General features: G+C 41.6%; 1 protein-coding gene across 2 annotated transcripts in view; it reads right to left on the bottom strand.

Moving 5' to 3' along the window:
* Positions 1-9,345: 9,345 nt before the first annotated feature.
* The window catches only part of IGF1R (insulin like growth factor 1 receptor), a 180,091-nt gene continuing 173,115 nt past the window's right edge, over positions 9,346-16,321 (bottom strand). For both annotated transcript variants that reach the window (XM_033166448.1, XM_033166449.1), the window contains 2 exons: positions 15,089-15,223; positions 9,346-10,075 (listed from right to left, as the gene is read on the bottom strand). In XM_033166448.1, the coding sequence (XP_033022339.1) occupies positions 9,709-10,075; positions 15,089-15,223 (502 nt within the window). In that variant the 3' untranslated portion in view covers positions 9,346-9,708. The remainder of the gene's footprint in view (positions 10,076-15,088; positions 15,224-16,321) is intronic.

Here is a 16,321-nt window from a genome sequence, read left to right as displayed (position 1 = left end):
TCCAATATTCTCTGTGTGTGCAAACTTATGCCTTCATGATTCAATGTGCACACTGCTTATATTCAGGGATGAAATGGGAAAAAAAACTTTGGGACAAAGGCGCTGCATGTGTACATTAGAGTATTTTGACCATAATGCAGGGATGTGGAACCTATGGCCCTCCAGATGTTGTTAGGATTACAACTCCCATCATCCCTCACCATCGGCCAAGCTGGCTTGGGCTGATAGGAGCTGGTTTTCCATTTCACCCGTAACAATACACCATGCACATGTTAATTGGCTATGGAAAACCATAGAAACATAAAGGAAAGCTGAATCCCCGCCCCCTTGCAAATAAAAAAATCTTTCTGTAACTCTGGTTCTGAAGAGGAAAACCTTGAATTTTAAAAGATGCATTACTGCAGATACTTTTGTTAAGAATTATCCAAAAGGTGGACAGCCCCCCTCCCCAGAAAGAAAGTAGCTTTAACAGAAATTCATCATCATCATCATCATTTGGAGAGCATCTCATTAGAAGAGGCTGCATTTTTTAAAAGTATCTTGTATTCTGAATAAAAGGCAATACACAGTACGCAAAAATGCATACAGAATTCTTTTTATTTAACTTAATTATGTAGTACTGTAACTACTAGAAAAAAAGCAGAGTAAGAGAAACTAAAGGAGCCTTAGCTTCAGCCATTCAAAATAGACAAAAGGTTCTTTTTTTTCATAATGTAAAGAATCCAGAATATATCGCAACAGGAATAAATTCTTACAACAGAATATACAAAAACATTTTGAATTTTTTTCATCATCTACTGATTCATTTTAATATAAACACAGGAATTTCTTTAGGAATAATTTATACATAGCAAGTCTTTATGTAATAAATTGGCCATGTTATTACTGTTTTATTTTATTTTTTATTATTTTTTTAAAAAAACTTTATATTTTAAACAAGGTAACTTGGAAAATGTTGTTTGCAAATGCATTCAGTTCCACAGCACTTTCTAGTTTCTGTGTTTTTTTTCAACTTTTTTGTTCCAGAGGTAGAACAACTCTGGCCAGTCCTTTCTTCTCAAACCTCACTGGTTTAGAAAACAGAAAAAAAAATTAAAAAGGCAAAAGAACTACCCAGAACCCTTTGGGTAAAGAGGAGAAGGAGCTGTTTTAATTTGGGTACAGAAATTGAATCTTCGGTATTCTTGTTTAAATAATTAGAATAATAAATAGGGACCTTTGATGGTCATTTAAAACAAAGATTTAACGTTGCTAAATATCTACATAAATTGTACAGGCTGCATACGAAGCCACCTTTTCTTTGAATAGAAGTGATAAGGAATCTGTAAACGTAAGTTGTCTTTCTTTCAGTGATAAGTATTGAAAGTGGCTTTTCACCACGATATCATACTATGCAGTCAAATCCTTCAATCAACCTAGGCAACAATAAAGCAGGTACTTAAATAATGCAAACAATAATTCCAATCCCAAACACGTTTACTTGGAGATACATTTACCCTGGATTTCAGTGTAATTTACTTCCAAAGAAGCGTACTGAGGATTGTAGCAAAAGACTGCGTAGCAGCAACAATGGTTCTGTTTCCTTAACCAATGAGGTTTTATCCCAACCTGCACCCATACAGTATAAGTGAAATGACCAGTTGAAGATGATCCCACCCATCCAGAGGGCTCTGGAAGACCAGGTGACTGAAGATACAGAACATATTCTGGGTTTACTGTGTATTTGGGGCAACAAATGAACCATGATTTAAGAGTTGGTACAGGATCCTTTTTTGGCATATTGTAAAGCTAACTATTAAAAACCAGTATCCTAAAAAGGAAAGGAAAGGAAAGGAAAAGAAAACCTTAGACATACATCCACACACACAGAAAAGTGCCCTTAAATTATTTTAGGCATTTATAAACTACAAACATTTCTATAAAAATCATTCTATGTACTTATAAAATGCAATGAAATATGTAATAAGGGTTTTGTTTTGTAAACCAGAGCTTTGTCAACTGACTACCCGTAATCTACTGGACTTAAGAGCCCTATTGAAAATGCTAATGGATTGCTAGTCAACAGAAAGGATACGAAAGTAAAAGATGACAACCACACACAAGTACACACCCATTCCACATGCACATCTAATGAAAGCCATCTGGAACTTGTGCAACACTTATTTATGGTCAGGTGGCCCAGTCCAGCAATCCCTTCCAATTGCTCTAGTACGTGCATAGAGCACATGTGCTACTCCAGCAAGGACTTCCCCGTTTACTTCAGCGGAGTTGCCTTCCATTAAGGTGAACAGGGAAGCCAGGTGTGCAGAACTCCATGTGCACACGGAGCTCTGGATCAGGGTAAACTTGTAATCATGAGTGATAGCCTTTAATTAAGTTCTACATAGTGTACCTGACTCCACAGCAAAGACATTTGAGACGGGAATTCAATTATGCAAGTTCAAATTAATTAGTTGGAATTTGTCATGCTTTGTAAACTATGCCAAACTTTGGGCAAACTGTGTCTTTGTGGATCAGTATCTTTGCCCCATACCTGTATTTCACAGTGTCTTGCATATTTTCTGCCTTCAGTTTGGATAGACCTCCTTATAGTTATTTTAAAAAAACCTATTAAAAAGAAATGTTAAGTGCCTTGACTCAGAACCAGTTGGTCTTCCAAACTGAGATGATAGCCAGCAACTTCTAGAATACAACCCCATTGGTTCTGTATCTTCAGCACCCGCAGGGGGGAAAAAGGGTTCAACCATTGAGTCAGCACATATATATATATACATGGACATGCTTTCTTGTTATTTCTGTTTGTGCCAACATTTTTTCCCCTTTTAATTATGCTTAAAAGAGTGGGTTGCAGTATATAGAGTTCATTGCTGGGCTATGCAACTATTGCAGGAGCCCCAATAGATCCACTCATTGTTATCCAGTGATGGAGTACACCATTGAAAAAACAAAATTAAAAGAGCATAACAAGAATGTGTTACTGACTACTGGAATGGATTTATATATATATATATATATATATATATATATATATATATATATATATATATATAAACACTATATAGAACATTATATCAACAACAGGAGTGTCATTCATACAGCCATGGATTGTAGTAAACAACCCACAGCAGGTTCCCAGAGATCTAAAAAGCAGTTCCATCTCGTGACTAGTCTTAAGGCTGAGCATTTCTTTTATTTTCTGTATCAACAGTAGCATCAGCGTTAAACTGTGAAAGAATCTTAACTTCTCTTCTCTTAAGGAGAAGAGGAGAAATTAACTGGAAATTAGCCCCACCTCATGCTCTGCTTTTGGTGTCTAGTTCTCTTCATAACAAGGTTAACATCTGATTTAATAGTAACCAAGCATGCAACACTTCTGTGTCGATACAAAATTCCTTCCTCTGAAACCAAACCACCTCCTGCACATCACTAAAAGAACTCAGTGACAGACACTTGCATATGAATCATATTTTGGGGGGTGGGAACTAAATTAAATGGAAGTGTCATGAAATGAAATTCTGGGGCTAATTGTAAGATTAGAAGTTAACAAGTCACCATTTCTGGATGACATACATGCTGTTCTTTGAAAACTCCAAATGAGAAATTGTTGCTCTTAAAAATTTGCACGTTGCTTCAACACAAACTGGCCTCCATACTGAGGATTAAAAAGTAGTCAAATCCCAACAATTATATTTTTTTTAAGTAAGCCAGGAGGACCTGGAAAAAGACAGGTCCATTCACTGAACATCCATCCCAGTAAAATTGGCATAGTGTACTGAAGATAGAATTATTAAACAGAAGCAGCAAATTGGTTTCTGCAAATTGAAATCTTGCCTCATCAACATTTTAGAATTCTTTGAGAGATTCAAAAAAACCATGTAGATCAGGATAATCCAATAGGTATTATATTGCTCTGACTTCTAAAAAATATTTCACCAAAATCCTTCATCAGAGACTCCTGGATCAATTTAGCAGTTATGGAATAAAAGGGCAACTCTTCCTATGGATTAGTAAGATTAAAGAACTGGAGGCAGAAAATAATAATAATGGGGAAATCTCTCAATGGGGGAATATAAACAACGAAGTCCCAACAGGATCTGTATTGGGACTGATGCTTTTTAATTTACTAAGGATAGTGAACACTCATGCTGACCATGAACATGGGGAATGAAATTGTGTGATGCACACTGGACCAAAAATAATCCTAACTTTACACATACACGTTTGATGGGATCTGTTGAACCATCAAGTTGTTTCCAGGAATACATACTGGAGGTTGTGGTGGCTATTAATGTGCAGTGGGAATAAAAAAGCCAATTAGGGATTGTTTGGAAATTTATTGAAAATAATATTGCAAATAACCTAATCAATTGGTGCAAAGTCACTTGAAATGTTGGGTATGATTCTGCTCACCACATCTCAACAAGTTGGAAAAGGTGTGACCATGGGGTTGGAACAGTTTCCCAGAAACTTTAAAATTTAGAATATAAAACATTAGGGAGGGGGGATGATAGAGATTTTTTTAAAAAAAGATGCACAAGGAAGAGAAAATGGGTTACAGAAAGTTCTTCTCATTGACACTGGATCTCTGTCTGGGTCACCCAATGGTAGAAGGTTCAGGACACATGAAAGAAAACACAGAACTTGCTGCTACAAGATACAAGGATAGCCACTGGTTTATATGGATTTAAAAAGGAGGCTCCATGGAGGACGAGATTCCTTAACAATGGCTGATGGCCATGTAAGTTAAATGGAACATCTGGATCCAGATGCAACAACCCTCTTGCAGGAGGATATAAACTAGAAGGCCTGCAGCCTTCATACCTGGCTTGTTGACTGCTTAGAAACATCTAGCTGGCCACTGTGGAAAAATGGATGCTAAGACTGGTTGGACCCTTGATCTGATCCATCAAGGTTATTCTTATGTTCTCATCAAAATACATAACAGACCTGGTAGTTCAGCTTTCTTTCTTTCCTTCAATGAAGACAATCTGTGTTGGTTAAGTCATATCTGGTGACCGAAGGAGCCAAGATCTTCTGTGTTTACTATTAAGAACACGAGTAGATTTTTTTTTTACAATGTTAATCCAAACATCTTTAATTCAAGCCCATCAAGATCTAAAATCAGTTCTCCATCCCGTGCAAGCCAACAGTCTTGCTGAAAACCCCAGCCTCATGCCCAATATGAAGCCAACATTAATTCTCTGTTTGACATGCATAAACAACCGTATGGGAAGAGCCAGGTATATTATATGATCTGGGACACACACATGTACACACGCACGCAAATCCCAATACAAAGAACTGTGGAAACCAAAATGGAATTATTAAAAATGTGAGTGCAGAATGCAATGGTAGAGTCAAGGTGGTTTGGTCCAGATGGGCTGACTTATCACATGGGCCCACTTGCTTAGTCACATGACTGCCTTACACTTGAACGCTTCTGAAATGTGTTTTTTAGATGGGCACTACATTGTTAGTGTTCTCTCCTAATATTTCAAAACCACCTACATACAATAAAAAATAATAATAACTTGGACAGTTTTAAACAAAACCCTCTTAGCCAGCTGAAAGGACTGAGTGAGGATCCCCACAGTTGTGGAGATTTAATATGTGCAAGAGAACAGAGGCCACCACCACCACCACAAAGGATCACCAAGAAGAAAAGGGCAAAACCAAGGGATTAAGCCAGGCATTCCAGATTCCTTCCCACCTCCCACTCATCCCAAGGTCAAGCGCAGGAACTAGATAGTCATGCTCTCTCAAGGCGACAACTGAAGTGTGTAACCACGGGCCATGTATCTAAGAGGCTCTATAATTCCAAAAATAGTCAACTAACTCAATCAGGTGCCACAAGCAATACCTGCAGGAACAACTTCCAGAATCAGGTAAACAGAATATAAAAATCCTACCGGTAAGATTAAGCTGTGACAAATCTGACAACGGGATGGTCAGAACCCACACTTGGAGGTGTGGGGAAAGATTTTCAAGATGATCAGCACATTCAATCTGCACAGAATGAAACATGCCTCAGTGCTCCTGTTAAAACAGCTGCAGCTCCACCGGAAGTCTCCACCAAAGTTCCTCAAGTGTACATTGAGTGGGTTCTTGGTTTGAGGACAGCACATTTCACTGTTTGTTTTAGCCAAAGAACGGAACCTACCACACCTCATCATTATTATGTAGGTACCACTTTGATCCAGCAGTCTTTTCTGTGGGTGCTTGCGGCATCTGAAAGACATGCATCTGCTTGGACTCTTTATCTGTACACAGCAGAGCAACCATCCAAATTCAGTACACAACTGGTGCATGATAAATGTATTAACAGTTGTCATTTTCTTAAACCCCAGAGAGCCACTAGTTCTCAGCCAGGATGACCTGAGTCTGTTGTGCTTCACTATGCCACTCTTTTTGAGGACATGGGCATATTCCACTGAGGTTTTTTCCCCTGCCCATTCATTTCAACAGGTTTTAAGAGCAGCTATTGATTTCAGCTCAAATGACTTCTGACAATGATTTTCAACTCTCAACACAGCATCAAGTGAAAGCATAAACGATGTTTTTAAAACAGCAGCTACAAATGTTTTTAGGTGACCTTTTTGATTTGGTAGTGACCTCTCCTCTCCAAAACCTGGAGAATGTGGTTTGTACAATGAATGAGGTTACCGGTATATCAACAGTATACTGTTGGCTGCTGAGAGATGTATATTTATATATATATATATATATATATACACACACAAAAATAAGAGTGAGGTAGATAAATGTTTGAAAAAATAAGAAAAAAATAGAAAACTGTCCCCTTGTCATAACTCAAAAACCCTTATCTCAGTATTTAAAATTTATTATGGGGCGTCTCTACAGTGATTTAAACTGATAGCACAAAAATAAATAAAAAAAATCCTACATAGAATACCTTTTTTTTCCTTTTTCTTTTTTTATAAAGTGAGGGGAATATAGCTAACTAGGTGAAAAAGAAAATAATGGGACTGAAGCTACACAAATGAGGGGAGGGGAAGCACTACAAACATATCATTATCTCCAGTCACATCTAGCAATTATATTTTAATTCTTTGTTCTCAGTCAAACACCCCCTCCCGCCCAAAATGAAATATTTCAACATTTCCATCCCAGAACAACCCTTCTTTTTTTTGCTGTCAGACTTTGGTTGGATCAGTGCTAATACAGAACTTCCATGCAGTTAAGTACAGGTGAATTAACGAGTGTTAAGGCACCTTGATTTTGCAAACTGCAGGCTCCCTGTTCCTCTACAGAACATATGCAACTCAGCTAACAAATTACTCCTCGCTTTGTTTGGGGAGTTTGGTCTGAACTTATGCCGCACTGGCTCACATACAAACAGTGGCCCCGAACGCTCAAGACATCTTGCGGCTTGCCTCCATTTTTAACCACCCACCATTTTCTGCAAGCTGGAATTATCAGCAACCCTCGTTTTTCACCACCAGAGCCTACTTTTTTAAAAAAAAGAAAAGAAAGAAAAATTAACGCAGAGGTTTTGTGACCTTGTACAAAGTTGCCAGCGCTGAGAACTAAAAGAGAGGTGCTGTTCGTAGGATGAAAGGGTTAAAAACCAATCAATCTGTTGTTTTCTTAAATGACCCCCAAACCTGGTATTGACAGCTCAACAGCTGTTGCACCCAACATTTAAAATACATATGCATGTACTTTTTTATGTGTGTGGTTGTTTGAGAGAGACAACCAAAAACAAAACAAACAAAGGCAAAAGGGAAATGGGGGCGAGGCTATCAATACACCAATATGAATATGAACACTGAATAAGAATGTACTAAATAGTTAACTTGTTTTCCTGACCTGAGCTTGCATCATACCTTGCACTGTAACAGACATGGGTGCTGTATTATGGGCAAAGGGCGAGGAAAAGGAGGAGACGGTTAAAATGGGGGGAGGAGGATACATATTCAGGCAGGACGCAGAAGTCACGCTACCAGAAATATATCGCCCCCACCCAGGCCCGCCCAAACAGCCTATAGATACTGTTAAAATAACTAACTGAAAAGGGGTGGAGATTTGAGAGAGAGGAAGACAGGGGGAGGAAACAGAAACGTATTTATAAAAGGCATTAACAGTTGATGGCAAATCATGTTTCAGGTATCACGTCTTGGGAAAGGGGGGTTGGCGAAAAAGAGAAGTTACACATTATAGTACAAAGCATTTAGAAATATTTTGGGGAATGGGGAGGGAGGGGGTGGCAAGAGGAAAAAAAGGGGGTAGACCTGAAGATTTCTCATAGATTAAATCCACAAAGATAAAGAACAAAAAATAGCAGCTTTTTTTTCTGTACAGACATATAGATGAGCATCTGAACTGTAAAAAAGTTATAAAAGTGACACAAAAAGACAATGTGTATGCAAATGATCCATGGTCTAACATAGAACTGCAAGACCCTTTGAAGTCTTAATAACAGAGAGAAAAAAGGTCAACAAAGTGTTGGATGCTTGAATCCGTTTAATTGGCTATTCTTCTCCATTTTGTGTGTGTGTTTCTCTTAAGTATTTTCCCGCAAACCTGCCACGGAACAGCAGGAACAACTCATGGAAATTCCTTCTTTTTTCTGTCTATTTCCTTTTTGTAGTGCTGTTGAATTTTTGCACAAAATTCATCTCCGCCCCAACCCCCCTGATTTGGCTAACCAGTGCCAGTTTTGTCCAGAATTCATATAAGGGAAGGTAATTTATTTCACCTCTACCCTCCCCTTTAGGTTCTCAACTGCGTTTAGAAAAAAATCAGGTTTTTTGTCCAGTAAAAAAAAAAAATCTAGACAATCTGATCTTTTTTTTTTTTAAATAATGCCAGTGTATAATTGGAGTGTACTGGTCTGCATTTCATTTTAAGGGAACATGTGATTATTTTGCCCCCTTGATGCCTACCCAAAAACAAACACCCCTAAAAGAAAGTTCGTTTTGTGTTTTGTTTTGTTTTTGGCAAAATTTGGCAGCGTTGAAAACAGTTTACAACCTTGGACAAATAATGGCCTTTCTTTTTATCTCTAAGGTGATCCTAAAAAGATTAAGGAATAATATTAAAAATCCAGTCCTTCCCCCTGCCCCTCTTTAAATCCTGCTTTGCTTTTGTAACAACCTAAAGTGTTAAGCAGGTGCTTGCGAGGGGGAACAGAGAGAGACAGAGAGAGAGAGAGAAGAAGGGGGGGGAGGGAGAGAGAGTGTGTGTGTGTGCCTCTGCTGGCCTGCCATTTTTCTTTTGATGTGATTCTTTAAAAAAAAAAAAAAGTGCCGTACAGTTGAACTTCACGCAGATATGTTTTCCATTATGAAGCAGAAAGGAAGGAAAGAAAGGGGGATACACACATCAGATTCTCAAGTTTTCATTTGCTATTGTTACTGTCAAAGAGTTTTAGAAGGCTGAGTGTGTGCCCCACATTCAGAGTTTTTTTTTTTTTGCTTTGAAACAATCTTCTGCTTGCATATTGAAAAAAAGAAAAAGAAAAAAGAGGAAAAATGCTAGTTCAACTTTTAAACTGAAGAGAGGATTCTCCTGTGTGCAGCTATGACAGTTCTGAAGATCCACTGAGGTACAGTAGGCTTTTGAATATATTGTTATTTTTCTTTCTTGCTTTGCTTGCTCTCTCTCCCCCACCCCTCTCCCGATGCTTGTGCAGATGCACGGTTTCGCGACAACGACAAAAAAAAAAAAAAACCTGGTTCTGAAAGGTCAGCAGGCCGAAGACTGAGGCAAAGGCAAGGCTCGCTCATTCTTGCGCCCCCCGTTCATGTGCGCGTACGGCTGCCTCTCCTCAAAGCTGGCCCGCAGGACCACCACGCCAGGGCCGTTCTCAGCTTTATGTCCTGAGTGTTTGTCAGAAGGTTGGAGGGTCGAGGAAGGATCCAAAGGAATGCTCTCCATGTTCTCTGTCTCTAAGTCAAGCTCCTCCGTGTCGGGCGGCTTGTTCTCGTCGCTGTAGAAGAAGGAGACCTCTTTGAAGGCTGGGTCCAGTTCGTCCTTTATGCTTCCGATGATCTCCAGGAAGGAGGGTCTCATCTTGGGGTTGTACTGCCAGCACATGCGCATCAGCTCGAAACTGGAAAGAGAAGAGAGGAAAACACACGGGTGTGAAACCACCAACCTAGTTTTGCAGCGCTGAGTATCTATTCATTTATGAATGTGTCTCAATGCCGCCACATTGCATAGTATTGGGGCAGTTTGCAAAGTGAAACCAGAAAACACCATTTAAAAGAAGAAGAAGAAGAAGAAGAAGAAGAAGAAGAAGAAGAAGAAGAAGAAGAGTTTGGATTTGATATCCCGCTTTTCACTACCCGAAGGAGTCTCAAAGCGGCTAACATTCTCCTTTCCCTTCCTCCCCCACAAACTCTCTGTGAGGTGAGTGGGGCTGAGGGACTTCAGAGAAGTGTGACTAGCCCAAGGTCACCCAGCAGCTGCATGTGGAGGAGTGGAGACGCGAACCCGGTTCCTCAGATAACGAGTCTACCGCTCTTAACCACTACACCACACTGGCTATAGAATATAGTCGTACCTTGGTTGTTGAACGCCTTGGTACTCGTATGTTTTGCCTCCCGAAGGGCACAAACACAGAAGTGAGTGTTCCGGTTTGCAAACGTTCTTTGGAAGCTGAACGTTCGACACGGCTTCCGATTGAGCGCAGGAAGCTCCTGCAGCCCATCGGAAGCTGCGCCCTGGTTTTCAAACATTTTTGGAAGTCGAACGGATTTCTGGAGCAGATTACATTTGAGAACCAAAGTACGTACAAACTAAAATACAGATTACCAGTAAGGTGACTGGTTAATAAAAAACTAAACAGCTGCAAAGGCCTGTCTACATATAAATGTCTTCAACAGAAAGACAAAATGGAAGATGCCTATGCCAAATCTTTGCTGGGTGTTTTCCACAGTGTGGGACCAACCAGTAAGGACGTTCAGTGGTTGCTCATGAGAAATCAGCCAAACGCAGAACTTCTAAAACTAAGTTCTTTATTGTGCAAATATTTACAGTGGAGCAAAAGTTAAAACGTCCATCTCATCCCTCTGCAGAGTCCAGGAATGAACCCTTCCGGTTCTTTGTCCAGCAAAAGAGGCGCGGGATTCTGAACCCCCGTCTCCCCCTTCCACGTCTTTCCTGTCTGCGACCTCGGAGCGTGGGAAACTGTCCCTGTTCCCCGCTCTCCCTTTGGTGCTCAGGCTCTGCGATCTGCTCACAGCCCCTGCGCAGACTTCCTGCCTCCAACTCCCCCTCCCCACTGGAGGAATGGTCGCTTCCTCCTGAGGAGGGGGATGACGAGCTGGTGAACAACAGAGGAGGTTCCCTGTACAGTACTGCAAACGATCCCGGGATGCTGCCTGCCATGGGGAGGGGGGTTTCCTGACACAACCGATCACTGATACTAAACGACCAACTTTAGTTAGGCCATATCGGCACCATGCATTTAAACACTATTCTGCCACTTTAGACTCATGGCTCCCCTCCCCCTGGAATCCTGGAAAACAGTAGGTTTTTAAGGGTGCTCAGGATTGTTAGGAGGTCCCTATTCCTGTGCCTGGAAAAATGTGTTAGTGGTACAACTGTGTGGTGTCATAAAAAGGCATCATAAATTCTAGCCTGGTAAGAATTGGGTGTTCCCAATATATATTTTTTGGACGGGGAGGGAGCAATATGACAGGGGAAGCAGGCTAATTTCTCACAAAAAAGTAAGAATAGTGCGTATACCTTTGGCCACATTCTACAAATGCCACAAACTTACTTAAAAAAAAAAAAGAAAGCTGAACATCTGGGATAACGATTCATGTGAGGAGGGGGGACTGCCCCCGTTACCTTCCCCCAGCAGACGCCCAGGACAAGGGGGTGAAATGTTCTCTCCCCACCCCCTTTAAGTAAGCCCTATGTTTGCCTAGCTTTCCTCTTGAAAAGCAGGCAGCTTGTAGGAACAGCTGCCACCCCCTCCTCACCTTCCCCCACCCGCTCACAACCAAGGAGAAAGAGTGTGACAAAAATATCCGAGATCCATTTCTGTTACTTCATCGCTGTTCCTCCCCAGCTGACGAGGCTCTGTCTCGGGGGGGGGGGGGCCTGGCACACCAGCTGGAGCCAAGAGCATGGGACACTGGGCTGGCTTCCTGCCCTGCGGCCTTTGGGCATTGCTGAGGAGATACCACAACCAGTGGAACGGGAGACACGTGACAGTCAGCACCAGCAAGCACACATCACACTTCCTTCAAGCCAGTGCCAGTGCTTCCCATAATAGGAAGTTTTTTGCTACTCGCACCGAGTGGTTAAGGAGGCCTTGTTTATACTGTCTTGGAAACAAGATGCACTTCCCAAGATGGAGGAAGAATCTGTAAGTGGATGGAACTGGGAGGGAGGAGAGAAAACCAATATGCTAATAACAGCATCTTCTTGTCCGTGCTGGATTCCTAATGGAAGTCCATGTCTGAGGCTGGATTAATATGTAGCTGCAGTTGTGTGGCTGGGAATGAAAAACAACAACCACCCATTTTGGTCTGTCAGGGTCCCCCTGTTTCAGCTGGCAATGATTCATTATAGGTACAGTATTTTTAAACTTGGAGGAGGCTCCCAGAGCAGCTTAGATATGAGCACTGGGGGGGGGGGGGAGAGGAAGGAAGGAAGGAAGGAAGGAAGGAAGGAAGGAAGGAAATCTCTGCCTGGAGGCGTGCAATCTAAAAGGTACCATACAAAAAAGGAACAGGTGATGGGGAGAATGGGGCAAGAAGAAAATTCAGGTACCCTTAAGTTAATAGTTTTTACACTGAGCAGCTGGAATGAAAACAGTTCAGGGAGAGGAACAGCCAAATGAAGCTGGTTCTTCAGTAGAGCAAGAAGACAGGTCTTGGCAATGGATGGTTTCCTGCCCCCTTTGGGCCAACAGCAGGTGTGTATGATGCTGGTTGGGACAACACTCCAAATGATGGGGGCAGAGCAACATGATATATAACCCAAATGTGGAGTAGTGGTTAGAGTGCCAGAGTAGGATCTGAGAGACCAGAGTTCAAATCCGAACTCTGCCATAAAGCATCATCATCATCTTTTATTTATTATGCCACCCATCTGATTCGATTGCCCCAGCCAGTATGGGCAACTCCCAACAAAAAATAGCAAAAGCACAATACAACATCACAGACTACATACAGAAATCTCCAACAGTATGTTCTTATTCACAATATATTTTAAAATAGTCCAAAATACTCCTTGAACTCTGGTATTGTGCAGAAACCAGCCTACAGTACAAAAGCAAAGTTCCCATTCATTGCTCCATCTTTCACTGATGTGTGGTCCTCAAAAGGATGTTAAGAAGATAATGTGGCCCTCAAAGTTGAAAAAGGTTCCCCAAGCCTGCCCAGGGCAAGACCTTGAACTGGACTTGGTAGTTCAGTGGCAGCCATTGGATCAAACCTTAGTAACCATATTGAGGGCTGGAATTCAAAGCTCTGCAGTTGTCTGATGTTTTCCAAAACTGAGTCATTTACCCCATGAAGGATCAGAAAAATGAATTATGAAAAGTCTGACCATCAGTTGAAGTCAATTCAAAAGGAGAAGGAAGAGTTACAGGTGGGTAGCCGTGTTGGTCTGCCATAGTCGAAACAAAATAGAAAATTCTTCCCAGAATGCACACTTCTTCAGATACACTGAAACAGAAGTCACTAGATCCTTAAATATAGTGAGGGAGTGGGGAGGGGTATTACTCAGAAGGGTGGTGGGAATGGGTGATCAGCTGATAGCTCATACCAAGAACAAACTCAGTTGGTCTCTAAGGTGCTACTGGAAAGAATTTTCTATTTTGTTAGGAGAAGGAAGAGTTATTGATTCCATAAATCATGTCAATTGGTACCTATTAGCAGCTCAACGTTAAACTCTATACAAAACTTCATTGAAAACCCTCACCTTTAATCAGTGACTAATATAGCTTGGAAATGCCCAAAGGAAACAAAAATATGTGAAATATTTCTCTAAACATTATTTCAGTCTCAATGCTGAGGGAGGGGGGACTGGACCTCAGAGCTTTTAAAACAAGACAGAACAAAAAAACAACAACCCTATTAATCTCATCTATTTGTTGTCCCAGCCAAAGGAAATGAAAATGGGAAAACATTTCTTTTCCTCTACAGAACTCCAAAACACACACACACCCTTCCTCTCTCCCGCCTTGTTGAGCTATTCCCACAATGTCAAGCATAATTTCAAAGATGTTTGAGACTGCTGGAGATTCCCATCCAGGAAGGGAAAGAATGCAAGGTGGGGGAAATCCACTTCCATGGCAACCTCCTACAGGCTCTTCCTCTTGCTCAACCCGAGTGAGCGAGCAAGCAGCAAAACAACACTGGATTGTCACCAGACACCATCCCGAGTTTGCTGGCCAAATAAGCTCTTTCCCCAAGAATCTGAAGCAGCTGGGGCCCCCTAAGCTATTGCATCCCTTGTGTGGGCCTCCGACAAAATCGCAAACAGCAAGGCGCAGCATTTCTTTTCCAGAAAGCCTGTTCAGAGAAGCGAACCAGGCTTGAAACCAGCTTGTGTAAAAGCTGGGGGTTGAGAAGAAATGGCCTAAAGCTGGCTAACCATTGTAGCTGCTTCCGGTGGGAGGAAAACCTTCCAAAAGAAACATTAGTGTTATGAAGATTCCTGACTTGAAAGAATCATGGGCTCACGGGAAGCTGAAATGGAGTCAGACCACTTGTCCACCTAGCTCAGTACTGTATACACTGACTGGCAACAGCTCTATGGGGTTTTAGGCCAGTATGTCTCCCAGCCCTTCCCAACTGGAGTTATGGTCAATGAAATACATGCAATACATTGTGTAGGACAGAGGTTTGGCATTGCTCGCGTAAGAATTTCTAGCTCTGGCTTCACTGGCAGCAATTCTTAATGGGAAACAGCGTAAATGGGAAAGTAACCTTTTGGGCAACTGGGTCTCAGCAAAAAGAATATGCTCAAATCTGTGGTAGCTCAGTTCCATATCCCCCACTACCCCTTCAGCCTGCCTTGATGACACAGACAGCTGGGTAGCATCAGATTCAAGGCAGTCAGGTGAGAAGAGAAAGGCAGATAAAGATGGGGTGATACATACAGCATATCAGGACAGTTGTCTGGCTTCTCCAAAAGGCCACCCTCCATCACGAAGCGAAGAACTTGCTCGTTGGACATGCCTTGGTAAGGCTGCTCTGCTAACGTGGCTATCTCCCACAAGACGACACCAAAAGACCTACAAGAAAAGTCTAAAAGTTAGGTAGCATTCTAGCAAACGGAAGTTTAAACTGAATTGGCCACTTTTGTGCACTGAGCTTATGTGAGCATCAGAGAGGGGGTCGGGTATTTTGCTCACATCACCATCAACTAAGTAAGTAACCTCCTTCTCTACCCCAGACTTGCAACTGAAGGACAATATCTCACCTCAACAAAGGGGATCAAGAGCAGAGAAATTCCAGAGGTATGGGAATCGGGCCTAACTAAGGAGGAAATGGAGCAGGGCTTGAAAAAGCCACATACGTGATTGTCCCTCATAATGAAAGCCTGCTCTGAGGTATGGAGACAAAAAGATCAAAGGATTCCAGCTTTATTATGGGGGCAAACAGCAAGCCATGTGCTCACTGACAGCCCAACATCACATTGGCATTCCTTCTGTGGACTACTGGAGGTATGAGGCTACCTTTTATGGCTTGGAATATACAGATGATAAACCAGTATACGTTGTGGCTTCTGGATGACTGCGCCTACACCAAAGCCACCACTCAGGAAACCATTCACAAGTTATGGGGCACACGCCTTTTCTGATCTGGTAATAAATCTCTCGTGCTGGAAAAAGAAATGAGTGCAACAGCTTTTAGGAAAGTGGCTGTTTGGGTCAGTTGCTTTGAGTGTTTTGCCGGTTTTACACATGCACCTCCCTGAAGTGTAAATTATGTCATGATTTAAAAGTAAAAACCCCTGTGTTGATTTGCAGAAAGTAACTGCAAAACAGGAGGCTAGGTTTATGCCAAAGTCACATGGATTTTGTATTGCAAGTAACACTTTATGCTCCAAATACTACACTGGAATTTTGTGTCTGCACAAGGGGCTCTTCCACATGAATGCAGATGCTGGAATCCATCCTCATAGAAACTCGCCTGGCTCTAACTAAAATCTCAATACCCTGGGATCTGGATTCAAATCACGCACACCCCTCCCTGCAACACTATTTCTGGCTTGGATGATAGTGTGCTTATTTTACTCCGTCAGTGGAATCTGAAATAAAAGCTATGTAAGCCCAGCTCTGAAATTAGCTTTTCCAGAAGACAGGGCTACAAAGGGAGCAACGGGTTCT

Source organism: Lacerta agilis, chromosome 13 (assembly GCF_009819535.1).
Source record: "Lacerta agilis isolate rLacAgi1 chromosome 13, rLacAgi1.pri, whole genome shotgun sequence".
Classification (NCBI taxonomy): Eukaryota; Metazoa; Chordata; class Lepidosauria; order Squamata; family Lacertidae; genus Lacerta; species Lacerta agilis.
This window is presented reverse-complemented; position numbering and strand designations above follow the sequence as displayed.